This window comes from Lithobates pipiens, unplaced genomic scaffold (genome assembly GCF_037356315.1).
Source record: "Lithobates pipiens isolate NorthernLeopardFrog02 unplaced genomic scaffold, aLitPip1_a1.2 Scaffold_8, whole genome shotgun sequence".
Lineage (NCBI taxonomy): Eukaryota > Metazoa > Chordata > Amphibia > Anura > Ranidae > Lithobates > Lithobates pipiens.
In genome coordinates, this window is record NW_027507903.1 from 555,462,549 (window position 1) to 555,477,783 (window position 15,235).

General features: G+C 42.2%; 1 protein-coding gene across 1 annotated transcript; it reads right to left on the reverse strand.

Moving 5' to 3' along the window:
* Positions 1-277: 277 nt before the first annotated feature.
* Positions 278-1,263, reverse strand: LOC143963655 (olfactory receptor 1E16-like). The gene has a single exon (XM_077473365.1). The coding sequence runs from the start codon at positions 1,187-1,189 to the stop codon at positions 278-280; it is 912 nt and encodes a 303-aa protein (XP_077329491.1). The 5' UTR covers positions 1,190-1,263.
* Between the last annotated feature and the right edge of the window lie 13,972 nt (positions 1,264-15,235).

The window sequence follows — 15,235 nt, forward strand, 5'->3', positions numbered from 1 at the left end:
CTTTCTCTCACCTAATGAAATAGTTCTGAACGCAGAGTCTGAGAACTTGCTCCTGGAATGGTGAAGGTAAAGTTGGGCCTCTCTGGGCCATGGTGCTGCACATGTGATAGCTGGGCCCCTCTTAGCAATACCCTAATAACGTCCTGGGAATTTTTAGGTTAGGCTTCATCTGGTACATAAATGGCCTACACCTATAGCAAGGGCTACAGATGCCCCCTATTGGCAGTTTTTTAGTAAAGGTAAACTATGTCTACCTTTTTACATTGTTGTAATAATGTTAGATTTTAACACCAAGAATTCTCTTCAAGGCACCTTTGACCTCTTTATTCCTTAAGCTATATATCAGAGGGTTTAGCATTGGAGTGACTGCGGTGTAGAAGACAGAGAACACCAGGTCTTGTTCCTCTGAAGCAGGATTCATATACATTAAAACACCTGTGCCATAAAAAATCAATAATACGGTAAGGTGGGATGTACAGGTGGAGAAGGCCTTTCTTCTACCATGTGTTGATTTGATAGCTACAATAGTTTGGACTATTTTAACGTAAGATGTTACGCTAAGCATAAACGGGCAGAGTGCCAACAGCAAGGTCTCTATATAGAGAATGATGTGGAATCCTGTGTTATTGCATGATATTCTTTCCAAGGCTTTAATGTCACAAAAAAAATTGTGAATTAAATTAGAATGGCAAAAGTCAAACCGGTAGATTGAGAGGGTCATAAATATGGAATTAAGAGAGCCGGATGCTAAGGTGCCCAGCAAGAGAAAAATATATTTTTTCTTCTTCATTATAAGGTGATAATGTAGAGGCCTACAGATGGCCACGTATCGATCATAAGCCATACAAGATAGCAGAATGTCTTCTGTGCCGGCGGAAAACATAAAGAAGTATAATTGTGTGAAACACTGCCAGAACATGATTAAGTTATTCCCAGACAACAAGATGTCCATCAGTTTAGGAAGAGTGGAAGACGTAAAAATGATATCTATTAAAGACAAATGACAGAGGAAAATGTACATAGGAATATGTAATCGGATATCAAGAATCACAGCTGAAATGATGATTAAATTACCAAGTACACCAGTCATATATATAAGGAAAAAGATAACAAATAGAAGACTAGAGTTCTCTGTAGAGTTTGAAAATGCCAAAATCTGGAAAGTTTTGATGTATGTTCGGTTATCCATTAGATCTTGTTTCCTTCTGTAAAACAGTGAAATCCATTGAGTAGATAAGCTACTGTGAGATACAGTTGTAGAGCAAACCTGTTGTGAGAAATTGTGGATGCTGTTATTGTTGATCTCTCCTTCATGTGCAAACAATGGCTTCAGGATTGTCTGAGTAATTAACCTTGGTTCCCTGATGGGTTTACTTCTTCTTTGTCTCCCTGCAAAGGTAAAGCACAATGGGCTACTATGCATCGCGTAAGAGCCCATTATGTGTGTCGCTTACCTGACACAGGAGCCAGCAATGTCACCGCTGTCCCCTGTAGCACAAAGCGTCCATCTTTTCCCGTTATCGCTTCTCCAGCTACTCACAGCACCGGAGCAGCGATGACGTCACTCCCGCGCATGCGCACGGGAGCCGCCACTAACGGCATATCGCCATTAGCATCATCATGCTGCTAACGGCAATAGTGCGCCTGCACGCTGTTGTCTACGGCGCATGTGCCGTAGACAGCGGTGCCTGTCTTTTTGTAAATATCTCCTAAACCATGTAGGTTCAGGAGATATTTCTTGGACCTACAGGTAAGCCTTAATCTAGGCCAGTGATGGCGAACCTTGGCACCCCAGATGTTTTGAAACTACATTTCCCATGATGCTCTGGCACTCTGGGGTGCCGTCACTGATCTAGGCTTACCTGTAGGTCAAAGTGGTTTGTAAGGGTTTACAACCACTTTAATCACCCAACAAATTAAATTGCTAACAATTACTTACAAAGCCATCCACAACCCCCAGCTACATCACTAACCTAGTCTATGTCAACCAAATCATTCTCTTCGTTCATCTCAAGCACTCCTGCTCTCTAGTTCCCTTGTCACCTCCTACCATGCTCACCTCCAGGACTTCTCCCGAGCCTCTCCCATCCTATGGAATTCCCTACCCCAATCTGTCCGGCTATCTTTTACTCTGTCCACATTTAGGCGATCCCTGAGAACTTTTCAGAGAAGCCTATACTCCCTCCACCTACCAACTATATTTTTATTTTCTCCATCAGCTCAACCCCCATAATTATTACCTTTTGTATTACTTGACCCTCCCTTTAAGGCTCAGTTCACACTGCCACAACCTGAACTTTGCCAGGTGACTTTGGCACAACTTTGAAGCAACTTCAGGGAATGCCTGTGTGATCTTCCTGTAATGTCGAATCCAAAGCACATCAATAAAAATGAGGATTCAACTTCAATTCAAGTCTATGGCCTGAAATCGGACAGAAGTTGGACCAAAGTAGTGCAGAAACCTTTTCCAAAGTCCAACCAACACAAGACGGACTAGTTAAGACGGCTCTTATAGGAAAACATTGTTTTTGACATGTCATGCAATGTCTCAAAGTCGCAGCGATTGTTGCATCAGTGAGAATCGGACCTTAGATTGTAAGCTCTAACGGACAGGGCCCAAAAAATGTTTGCGCTACTTTAATAATAATATTCTATTCCTTTATTTTCTATTCTATTGTATATTCTGTTTTATTCTATTCTATAAAGCAGCCTAAGTAGGGATAATCATCTTATTTCACTTTTATACCTTACTGTATTTATCGCAATATGTGTTATCCATTTCAAATTCAAATTCATTTTGAATCGATTTAAAAATAACAAATATACAAAACAAATCGAATATACTAAATAAATTCTGAAAACAAATCATTTTAACATAACAAATGTGACCAAACAAAATTATTAACTTAACAAATTAACCTGAAACGAAACACATTTTTTCATCATGCACATCTTTGATGGGGCCAGAGACAGCCACGCAGCAATAGCACAATCCCACCCCCATATTGATTTTAACCACTTCAGCCCCGGAAGGATTAGCCCCCTTAATGACCAGGTCATTTTTTGCGCTACAGCACCGCATCGCTTTAACTGACAATTGCACGGCCATGGGACGTTGCACCCAAACAAAATTTACACCCTTTTTACCCAAAAATAGAGCTTTCTTTCAATGGTATTTGATCACCTCTGCTGTTTTTAAATTTTTTATGCTTTAAACAAAAAAATCCAACAATTAAAAAAAAAGAAAAAAACTTACTTTCTGCTATAATACATATCCAAAAAAATAAATAAAATGTATTCATCAATTTAAGTCAATATGTATTTTTCTACATATTTTTGGTTAAAAAAGAAACGCAATAGGCGTATGTTGATTGGTTTGTACAAAAGTTATTGCCTCTACAAACTGCGGGATAGATTTGGGGACTTTTATTTTTTTAATTTGTTTTTACTGGTAAGGGCGGCGATTTTTAGAAGGGCTGCGACATTGAGACGAACAAATCTGACCCCAGACTACACTTTTTGGTGACCAGTGACATTACATTGCTCAGTGCTATAAAAATGCACTGATCAATGTAAAAATTACACTGGCAGGGAAGGGGTTAACACTAGGGGGTGATCAAAGAGTTACGTGTGTTCCCTTGGTGTGTTCTAACTGTAGGGGGATGGGCTCACTGGGACATGACAGAGATCACTGGGAACAGAAGATCTCTGACATGTCATTATGCAGAATGGGGAATTACCTTGTTTACATAGGCAGTTCCCCGCTCTGTATACAGCGATTGCGGGTAGGCGTCAGACATCAAGTCCGCGGGGCCTGTGGGCACACTCCTACAATGGGCGTGCATGCGTCCGATTTCCTTCTCATACAGACCGATGTACAGGTACGTCGGATCATGCAGGAGAGCCGACCTGCCGCAGTATATCTGCGTGAGCTGGCCGGCAGGTGGTTTTAATGAAGATTTCCTTTAAAGTGGAACTATGGGCAAAATATAAACTGATATATGTTAAAGTCTGTTATCTTACTACTTCCTATAACAGGGTGACAATACTGCTCGTTCTGACCCCCTTTAAAATCTATGCACAATTTTGAGGCACCCCATTCTAAAATGTAAAAAGGTAATCATTTTATATAATGCAGCAACATTCACACATGTTCGACACCCAGTGTTATGCCCCATACACACGGTCGGACATTCGCCCACAAAATCCATTGGATTTTTTCCAACGGATTTTGGGCCAAACTTGTCTTGCATACACACGGTCGCACAAAGTTGTCAGAAAATCTGATAGTTCGGAATGAGGTGACGTCAAACACGTACGTCGGGAGTATAAACGGGCCAGTAGCCAATAGCTTTCGTCTCTTAGTTTATTCTGAGCATGCATGGCACTTTGCCTGTCGGAATTGTCTACACACGATCGGAATTTAAACGATTGGATTTTGTTGTCGGAAAATTTTAGATCTAGCTCTCAAACTTTGTGCGTCAGAAAATCCGATGGAAAAAGTCTGATAGAGCCCACACACGATCGGATTATCCGACAACATAATCCGATCTGACTTTTTCCGTCTGAATTTCCGACCGTGCGTATGGGGCATTAGAGGGGATTTTGATTTATTCTTCCAAAGCAAACGCACCTTTGCACACTGGTACTGACTAGTATTCCAGTGTTTCTCTTCTCCGTTTCTCTCCTTTAGGCTGGGTTCACACCATTGCGAATTGGATGTTGGTTCTCCGCATCCAATTCGCAATAGCAGACGATTTTAGCTGGTTTTCTGTGAAGCAGGTTCACATATCTCCGCAGCACGTCTTTTGGTCCGTTTCCGGGCAAAATTTAGCCCAAAATTCGGGCTGAAATTGGACCTGAAACGATGAACCAGGACGCACGGGACCCCTACTGTGAGCAGCATTGGGCTCATATGTGAACCAAGCCTGACTCAGCTAACATGACCCCAGTGCTGACAGAGAGATGCAGAGGAGGGGCAAACAAGGATACTTTGCAGGTGCCCAACATTCTCCTTAAAGTCTAAGTAAACCCTCCTGTGGTTTTCAGCCAAGGAGGCTACCATCTTTGCCTCTGTTTGATCTACAACTGCCATGATGCTGCACGTGTGATCAGTTATAACGCCAGCTATTGGATGGTTTGACAGATTGGTTGAGAGCACAACCAATGGAAGTGTTACATTTCCGGCACTGTTTTATGAATGGGTTTACTTCCACTTTAAGACGTTGGGTGCCTGCAGATCATCCGATGATGTAATTGGTTGGTAAGATGCCAGTGACTGGAAGGTTGTAATGGTGCACTGGGTAAACCTTGTGTAACTAAAATGCAGACTTGGTCAACCCGCAGACTTGTACACAATTTTGGGGTAATATTGGGGACATTTTGCTAAGTGATATTGTCATGTATAGAATAAATTTGACTGTAAATATTATCCTAGAGGATGTAAAATCAGACATGATTTTGCACAGAGCAGCTCCTCTTCTCGGGTCCTCTGCCAGTGCTGCTGGTGCTCCTGCCCCCCCGGCAAGTGCCCACCATTGCAAGCTGCTTGCTATGGGGGCACCTGTGTGCTCTTGCTCCTAAGTGGGCTCTGTGTGTCCATAAGACACAGAGCTCTGCTCAGCCCCACCCAGGGCTGGACTGGGACAGAAATTTGGCCCTGGACTTCATCCAGACTGGCCCACTTACATTTTGAGTGTCCCATCAGCACTCCCTTATATCAGAGTGTCCCATCACCAGCCTCCTTACAACAGAGTGTCCCATCACCAGCCTCTTTAAAACAGAGTGTCCCATCAGCCCCCCTTACATCAGAGTGTCCCATTACCAGCCCCCTTACATCAGAGTGTCCCATCAGCACCCCTTACATCAGAGTGTCCCATTAGCAGCCCCCTTACATCAGAGTGTCCCATCAGCACCCCCTTACATCACAGTGTCCTATCAGCACCCCCTTACATCAGAGTGTCCCATCAGCACCCCCTTGCATCAGAGTGTCCCATCAGCACCCCCTTACATCAGAGTGTCCCATGAGCAGCCCCCTTACATCAGAGTGGCCCACTGAGCCATCGGCCCACCGGGAAACTCCCGGTAGTCCCAATGGCCAGTACATGCCTAGCCCCACCTCTGCTTTCTCCTCACTGGCTGTGATTGACAGCAGCAGGAGCCAATGGCTTCTCCTACTGTCTCTAAGCCAATGAGAAGAAGTGAGAGAGCCGCGGCCTTCATGCACATTGCTGGATTGAGATCAAGGTGAGGTGAGTATAAGAGGGGATTGGGGGGGGGGGGAGCTGCACTCACAAGGGTGGACCTTTATTTCACTTTAACATCAATGAATGTGTGTTTCTGCTTAAATTCGGTGTCTACCTCAGGCATGTCCAAAGTCCAGCCCGAGGGGCCAATTGCGGCCAGTGTTACGCTTGAATACGGCCCCAGGCCTCCTTTGATCCAATGAGAACCTCCAGGGCCAGGGATAGCTGACATCCTTCTGTGTGTAGTGGGTTGTGAGGGATGGTGGGTGTATAGTTAATGTTATTGTCCAGGTGGCTCAGAACACAGATCACCTGGCCTCACCTGAATATATAGGCTCTCCCAGCAGGCCAAGGGATTGAAGAAAACCCCTGCCCATTGGCTGAGATACCCCGTATACCCATAACCTGACCTTGCATTGCCCTTCTCGTATCTAGTACCACCAAGTACCCGGCCACATAGTAGTAGAAGAGAAAAGCACAACAAGGCCAAACTTAGGGAGAAATCAATAGATCTATAGCAATCAACCAGGATAACTACTCCTGGCAAGTAAATGTGTGTCTGCCTAAACTCCAGAGTGCTACAATATATATCCAAATAACATGCCCAAGCTCATGCTTAGTCCTGAGCGGCACTCGAGGATTCGTTGGGGCTACAAAAGACATATCTGTAACCACGCACAAGCTCATCCTTATGCCCCGTACACGCGATCAGACTTTCTGACAAAAAAAAAATTGATTTTTGTTCGAAGGCTGTTGGCTCCAACTTGTCTTGCATACACATGGTCACACAAATGTTGGCCAACAATTACGAACGTAGTGACGTACAAGACATATGATGAGCCGATAAAAAGGAAGTTCAATAGTCATGTAATATCTCCATTACGAACGATAGTTTTGCAAAACCGAGCGCTTCCAGCTCGTATTTGATTACGAGTATGCGTGAACTTTTGTGCGACTGACACAATCGGAAAGTCCAATAACAAAGTTTTGTTGGCAGAAAATTTGAGAACCTGCTTGCCAACATTTGGTGGCAGAAAGTCCACCAGCAAATGTTCGATGGAGCATACACACAGTTGGACTTTCAGCCAACAAGCTCACATCCAACATTTCCTGTCGGAAAGTCCGATCGTGTGTATGCGGCATTAGACTCTTCACCACACACAGCAGTGTGCAGGCAGTTTTTTTTTTCAATTGAGATGAATACATTATAAAATCTCAGTTAATGTCAGTTGGTCTAACTCAGTTATAAATATATTTGGACACAACATGTATACTTGGTGTTAAGTTCCTGTACATATTTTTTTAACTTAAAAGTTGACAGACAACCTTTTTTTTTCACCAATAATAGTCATGACTAAGCACTACATTGAAGTGTGAAATGCGTTAGTTCCTGTCTGTTCCTGGTGTGGCTTGTATTTTTGTTCACACAAATTTTTGAATAAAAGGCCAAAAAACTTTTTTTGAGTGCGGCTGTCCAGATCTTCTTCCTGTTTTTGATTGCTATATCCATTGCTGGCACATGGGCTTCCAAGCTGGATGAGAAGGCTTTTTACTGTCGATTGACCTACCTGGAGCGGTGCTATCTCTCTCTACTCCCACCACCATGCTTGACTGTAGGCAAGACACACTTGTCTTTGTACTCCTTACCTGGTTGCCGCCACACACGCTTGACACCATCTGAACCAAATAAGTTTATCTTGGTCTCACCATACCACAGCACATGGTTCCAGTAATCCATGTCCTTAGTCAAAACAGTTTCTTGTACATCATTTCTAGAAGAGGCTTCCTTCTGGGATGACAGCCATGCAGAACAATTTCATGCAGTGTGCAGCGTATGGTCTGAGCACTGACAGGCTGTCCCCCCACCCCTTCAACCTCTGCAGCAATGCTGGCAGCACTCATATGTCTATTTCCCAAAGACAACCTCTGGATATGACACTGAGCATGTGCACTCAACTTCTTTGGTCTACCATGGCGAGGTCTGTTATGAGGGGAACCTGTCCTGTTAAACGCGATAACACCAAATTTAACACACCTGCTCCCCATTCACGCCTGAGACTTTGTAACACTAACGAGTCACATGACACTGGGGAGAGAAAATGGCTAATTGGGCCCAATTTGGACATTTACACATAGGGGTGTACTCACTTTTGTTGCCAGCGGTTTTGACATTATTGGCTGTGTGTTGAGTTATTTTGAGGGAAGAGCAAATTTACACTGTTATACAAGCTGTACACTTACTATACTACATTGTAGCAAAGTGTAATTTCTTCAATGCTGTCACATGAAAAGATGTAGTGTACTCACTTTTGTGAGATACTGTACTTTTGGACAGCAGCATTGTCAATATGGGGAAATTGAAAAAAGCGGGGGAGAGGGGAATTGGGGATTTTGAATTAGGCAATGAATAAGTAGGTTCATCTGCCTCCATTCCTAGTAATGTATTAAAAAAGAGGGCGTAGTGGGACTTTATATGAAGCATAATAACTGCAGGATAAGTATACAAAGACATGTTTGACGATTCCCACATCCATATACAAAAATTCTGAGTAAATAATGTAACACTGATAACGAAGGTATCGACTTGATGTCTTATATTCCATATATATATATATATATATATATATATATATATATATATATATATATATATATATATATATACATACATGTTTCAACATGATCCACAATAGTGATAGATATATTGATATGAAGTACTTTGATTGGACATAACATAAATGATCTTAAATTGGTTGAAGAATAAAACATTGTGAATAAAATGTGTAATCCTGGAGAATCTCAAACACATGCTTGCAATTGGTAACCGCTCTACGCATTTCATGGAGTTCATCCACTCATCAGGAGCAATCCAAAGTTAAAAGTATCTATAAAAAGAAAAATGAATGCAGAGGGGATTTTGGATATGGATGAGGAATCATCAAACATGTCTTTGCATACTTATCCTGCAGTTAGTCATATAAAGTCCCACTACGCCCTCTTTTTTAATATGGGAAAATTGTAGCGTTGGATGCACTAGCAGGTTTAGATGTGATTAACAAAGTTTTAAGCAGTTACAACAACAGTTTTTTTTCCCCCTTTTTACGAATTTACATAAATGATTGAAAGCTAACCATTGTAAACACCCCTGTCAGTGTTAAATGGTTTGTCTCAACCTTGTATATGCCACATGTGCTAGATAGTTTAAAAAAACAGATGTACTAGCCAAATCACAAGGTGAAAATAAAAGAAAAAATTATAAAAAAAATACAAGTAACACATCCATCACATCTAAGGATTGGTAAGCTGAAAAATAATATTTTTTTGTTTTTGGGTTTAATACCACTTTAAGTAAAAAATATTCATATCCAAATAGTTTTTGGCACTGGACTTTTATTTAAACCCCCCGTATGTATTGAAGACAGGTGGCCTGTGCAGGCAAAGTGATATGCCCGTAAGTCACTGCCCGTTTCTGGGTTTAGGGCAGGGGCATGCACACCCCCCCGCCCCACCGGCACCCGATGTGATTGTACACAGCTGGAGTCTGTCAGCAAGTCCCGGCCAATCATTCACTGCTGGGACCTGCTAAACAACTGTGTACCCTTTCAGCCCAGAGCTCTGTGTCCCTTTGCAGGGATGAGAAACGTAGAGATCTAGTAGTAGAAGCAGCACACATTACACATTACACATAGTTAGACACACATTTAACCCCTTGATTGCCCTAGATGTTAACCCCTTTCCAGCCAGTGTCATTAGTACAGTGACAGTGTATAATATCACTGATCACTGGATTAATGTCACTGGTGTTGTCAGTGGAAATGAGTTCCCCCCAGCATCAGTTATGCCTTGTACACACAGTCGGAAATTCAGACGGAAAAGGTCTGATCTGATTATATTGTCGGAAAATCAGATTGTGCGTGGGCTCTATCCGACTCCGACAGCAGGATCTCAAATTTTCAGACAAAAAAAAATCAGATCAGACTTTTTCCGATCGTTTGTAAAGAATTCCGATCAGACAAAGTGCCAAGCATGTTCAGATCAAATTACGAGAGCAAAGCTATTGGCTACTAGCCTCAGGGCCTTCTTTAATACTGATTGTACCCTGGGCAAAATTTTTATTGGGCCCCCCCTCCCCCATGCAGTTTTTCTCTCCACCTGCTCTGAGACATACAATAAATAGCAGCTAGACTTAAAATCTGTTTACTGTATCAGATCAGGCAGCAATAGCGATTGGTTACCAGCGGTTACAGCATATCATTACTGCTTAATGACTGGTTGCTAGAGGTTACAGCACACATTACGGCTCACTGATTAGTTGCTTGAGGTTACAGCAAATGATTTCTGCTTGTTAATTGGTTACTATAGATTACTGTAAAGTAATACTGCTCACTGATTGGTTGCTGGAGGTTACAGCACATCATCTCCTCACTGCAGGGAAGCATGATACACATATGAATGTCACCTTTATTTACATATCAATGCTGCCGGCCACATCTATTTACTTAGTAATGCTGCCACTATTTACATATGAATGCCGGTTATTTACATGTAAACACAGGGTCTGCAGGTGAGTTATCTGTACACAACAATAGGGCAGAGCCGGGCAGTATTAGTACCATCACTTCACACTGAGATATTGGGACTAAAACTTCAAGGGACAAGGGGATTTACACTGGCATAGTTGGCAAGTATGAGGCAGCTGCTTTGGGCCATACAACAATGACAGGGCCCAGGGCAGCTGCCCCTTTTGCCCTGCCTTAAAGACGGCCCTGACTAGCCTCAACGTAGTCCCGTCCTAAGAGAACGAACGTCATCACGTTCCGAACTATATGATTTTCCGACAGCTTTGTCTGACTGTGTGTATGCAACACCAGTTTAGGATAAAATCCCTCAGAAAAAAGCAGACGGATATTGTTGTCGGAATGTCCGACCGTGTGTACAAGGCAGTGCCAGATTGTCCATCGCACTATCCCAGTCACATAAGTCACTGATCACCGATAGTAGTATAAAAAAAGTAAATATAAATTCCAGTTTATATACTATATTTTGTAGGCACTATAACTTTCATGCAAACCAATCAATATACACTTATTGGGATTTTTTTTTTTTTTACCAGTCATTTAGCAGAATACATTATGAGCCAAATCTTTACAGAAATTTGACTTTGTAAAAAATCTTTTTGAATAGCTTTTGTGTAGCAGAGTAGAAAATATAGTTTTTTCTTCAAAATTTTCAGTCTTTTTTCATTTATATAGCAAAAAATAAAAACCCAGTGGCGATCAAATACTGCCAAAAGAAAGCTTTATTTGTGTGAAAAAAATGATGTACATATATTTCGTTAGCATACAGCATTGCATGACCATGCAATGGGCAGTTAAAGTAGCGCAGTGCCGAACTGCAAAAAATGGCCTGGTTATGAAGGGGGTAATAAAATCTTCCGGAGTTCAAGTAGTTAAATATTAACAGTAATTATTATTACTGTATTTTTTTCTGAAGTCTTATGCTAGAAAGCATTTTAAAAGAGTTTTTTTTTGAGTCATGTTGAACCTATTTATGAAATATCAAATAGAAAATGTTAGCATATACTGGTAAATTCAACGTATTGATCCCTGTTTGCAGAGGAATATATTTCAGTGACTTTCAGTTCTGTACATCTGGAAAAATACAAAGTATTGCAATAATTATGCTGTAGTTGTGTGATTCATAAATTCATTCATAAAGCAGATTAATCACACTAAAAATTAAAAAATTCTAGATGCTAACAGTTATATTGTTAACATTAGGAGAACATTATTACCTGTAGACTTCTAGACTTGCAGGGTGATTAATATATGGGGGTATTAGATACAATTTCATAATGATTACCAAAAAGCACACACATAATATATTTCCTATTCATTTAGATAAAGATGGTACCTTGTTGTGAACTAGTGGTTTCAGATCCCGGATTTTCATAGGTATCCGGAGAGGTTTATATAGCCTGTAAATATTCCTGCACCAGCTGTGCTGTCTACAGGGACACGCCATAGTTCAGGGACTCATTTCTTGGAGATATAAATAACTGATATTCTATGCTTTCTTTTAATCAAGTGTACTTTTTTTTTCTTAGGGCTATATTTGGTATTTTTTTTAAACTATATAGCGGGCTTTAAATACAGTAGATCCTGAGGGTTAAAGTCATTTTAAATAAAAAAAAATTCTTCCTATAAAAATAATAACACTGCTCTGTTGCAGTGGATTTGCACAGAGCAGCCCAGATCCTCCACTTATCAGGTCCCTGGCTGTAGCTCCTGGCCCCTCCCTCTTGTTGAGTGCCCCCACAGCAAGCAGCTTTGTATGGGGGCACCCAAGCTGAGCTACAGCTCCGTTTGTGACTTTGATTGACAGCAGCGACAGCCAATGGTGCCACTGCTGTGTCTCAGCCAATCAGGAGAGAGAGTCCCAGACGGCCGAGCAGTTTTAATTTTGGCAGCATATTTCGATTTAGTTTTAGTCTTAGACCCCATACACACTATTAGATTTTCTGCAGATTTTTGTCTTCAGATTTACCAAAACCATGTAGTGCAAGGGCCTGCCTGATTGCATACAACTTTTAAGGCCAGTTCACACCATTGAAACACAGTCAGGATGCGTTCCAGATGCTTTTCTGCATGTGTGTTTTTGGTGCGTTTTTGATGCAGTCCAGTGCATTCCCCCCCCCCCTTTTTCTTAACCTTAAAAAAGGACATGTTCCAGTGCATTTTTTGTGCGTTCCAGTGTGTTTTTGATGCGTTTTACAGGGTTCCAGTACAGTCCAGTGCAGTAAAAATGCAGCATGTTCTACTTTATTTCTGGAACTGGAATGCACTGGAACTGCAAGCACTGGTGTGAACAATGCCACTGAAAACCATATAAGTTACTTTCCATGTGTTTTGATGCAAAAACACACTGGACTGCATGTGGTGTGAACTGGTCCTTAAGCTTTGACCTCATATTATATTGTTTTGGGAAATCTGAAGACAAAAATGTAGTGTTTTGACTGCCATTGTTTTAGTTTTAGTCGTATTTAGTCGACTACATCTCCAGTACATGTTAGTCGACTAAAACTCATTTTAGTTGTCTAAAATCAAATGGGTGTAGTTAAATTGTAATGCATTATTTAAGCATTTTTTCTAAAATTTACAAACTCATTATAGACTGCTGGAGTGAAAAATGGAATATGTTATTATTTATGGTATTTAGGTTTGAACATGCACTACAGGCCAGTGTTAATTTTGATGTAAAATTTCGATTTAGTCTTAGTCATACTCTTTTGACTAAAATACCATTGTAGTTTTAGTTGTATTTTAGTCATCTCAATTGTTTTAGTTTTAGTTTTAGTCCTATTTCAGTTGACTAAAATAGTGTTAAATTAGTTGACGAAAGTGTTTTAGTGGACAAAATTAACACTGGTCGAGACACACGTTGACGTCGCTGAACAGAGAGGGACCTCAGTAAATATTAGGAGGGCTGCTGCACACAGAAGTTTTTTATCTTAATGCATAGAATGCATTGAAGAGGCATTCTGGCCACAATGTGTTTATTTTTTTAAGCCAGCAGGTACAAACACTGTAGCTGCTGACTTTTAGGCCGGGTTCACACCGCTGCGATGCGGGAACGCCGCGAATCCGCGGCGTTTTCCCGCATCGCATTACTCCCGCCGGCAGTTCACACTGCCCTATGCGGACGGCTGGGAGTGTCAATGATATGTTAATGACACCCCCAGATCCGTCCGCATATCGCAGTGCGATCTGCCGACTCGCACAGGAATCGGATCGCATGGTGTGAACCCCCATGCGATCCGATTCTGTTGCGGACCAAAAAAAGGGTCCCGTGCGAGTTTGCTGCGGGAGCGATGCGAATTCAGCCATACTATCTGTATGGCTGTACTCGCATCGCTACGGAGATCGGATGTGATTTGCGGTGCGAATCACATCCGGATCTCCCCCCGCAGCAGTGTGAACCCAGCCTTAATAAGGACACTTACCTGTCCAGCGAGCCCGCAATGTCGGCCCCACCCCAGGCTGATCCGTCCATCAGATCGGCTGTCGGCACCGCCATCTTAAACGAAGGGAAACAGGCAGTGGAGCCTTGCGGCTTCACTGAACATTTCCTGTGGTGCTTTGTGATTGGCCCCATTGTGTTCTGGGACACACACATGTCCCAGTAGGCAACGGGGCCACTCGCCGAAGAGGAGGAAGTGCCGTGGAATAGGAAGAGGCAGATTAGGAAGACTGCCTAGCAACAGGGGTTTCTGGTAAGTAAAAAAAAATATTTTTTTCACTTTTTTATTTTTTTTTAAGAATATTAATGCTATTTTTTATTTTACGGTGGCCCTCCACTTTAAGATAAAAAAACGTTCTGCCTTGACAACCCCTTTAACTTTATAAACGTATAAAATAGCATAGGAGGGGCACCAGGCATGTACTGGCCATCGGGAGTACTGGGAGTTTCCCAGTGGGCCAATGGCTCAGTGGGCCACTCTGATGTAAGGGGGCTGGTGATGGGACACTCTGATGTAAGGGGGCTGCTGATGGGACACTCTGATATAAGGGGGTGCTGATGGGACACTCTGATGTAAGGGGGTGCTGATGGGACACTCTGATGTAAGGGGGTGCTGATGGGACACTCTGATGTAAGGGGGTGCTGATGGGACATTCTGATGTAAGGGGGCTGCTCATGGGACACTCTGATGTAAGGGGTGCTGATGGGACACTCTGTTGTAAGGGGGCTGGTGATGGGACACTTTGATGTAAGAGAGTGCTGATGGGACACTCAAAATGTAAGTGGGTCGGTCTGGATGAAGTCCAGGGCCAAATTTCTGTCCCAGTCCAGCCCTGAGGGGCACTTGTCTATAGGCTTCTCCCCTTGATACATTAGACATACTTCTCTGAGTATTTCTCATACCTTTGAATGTCTACCTTCTAAGGGTCCTTTCACACGGGGCGGATCAGTTCTGATCCGCCCCGTGGATG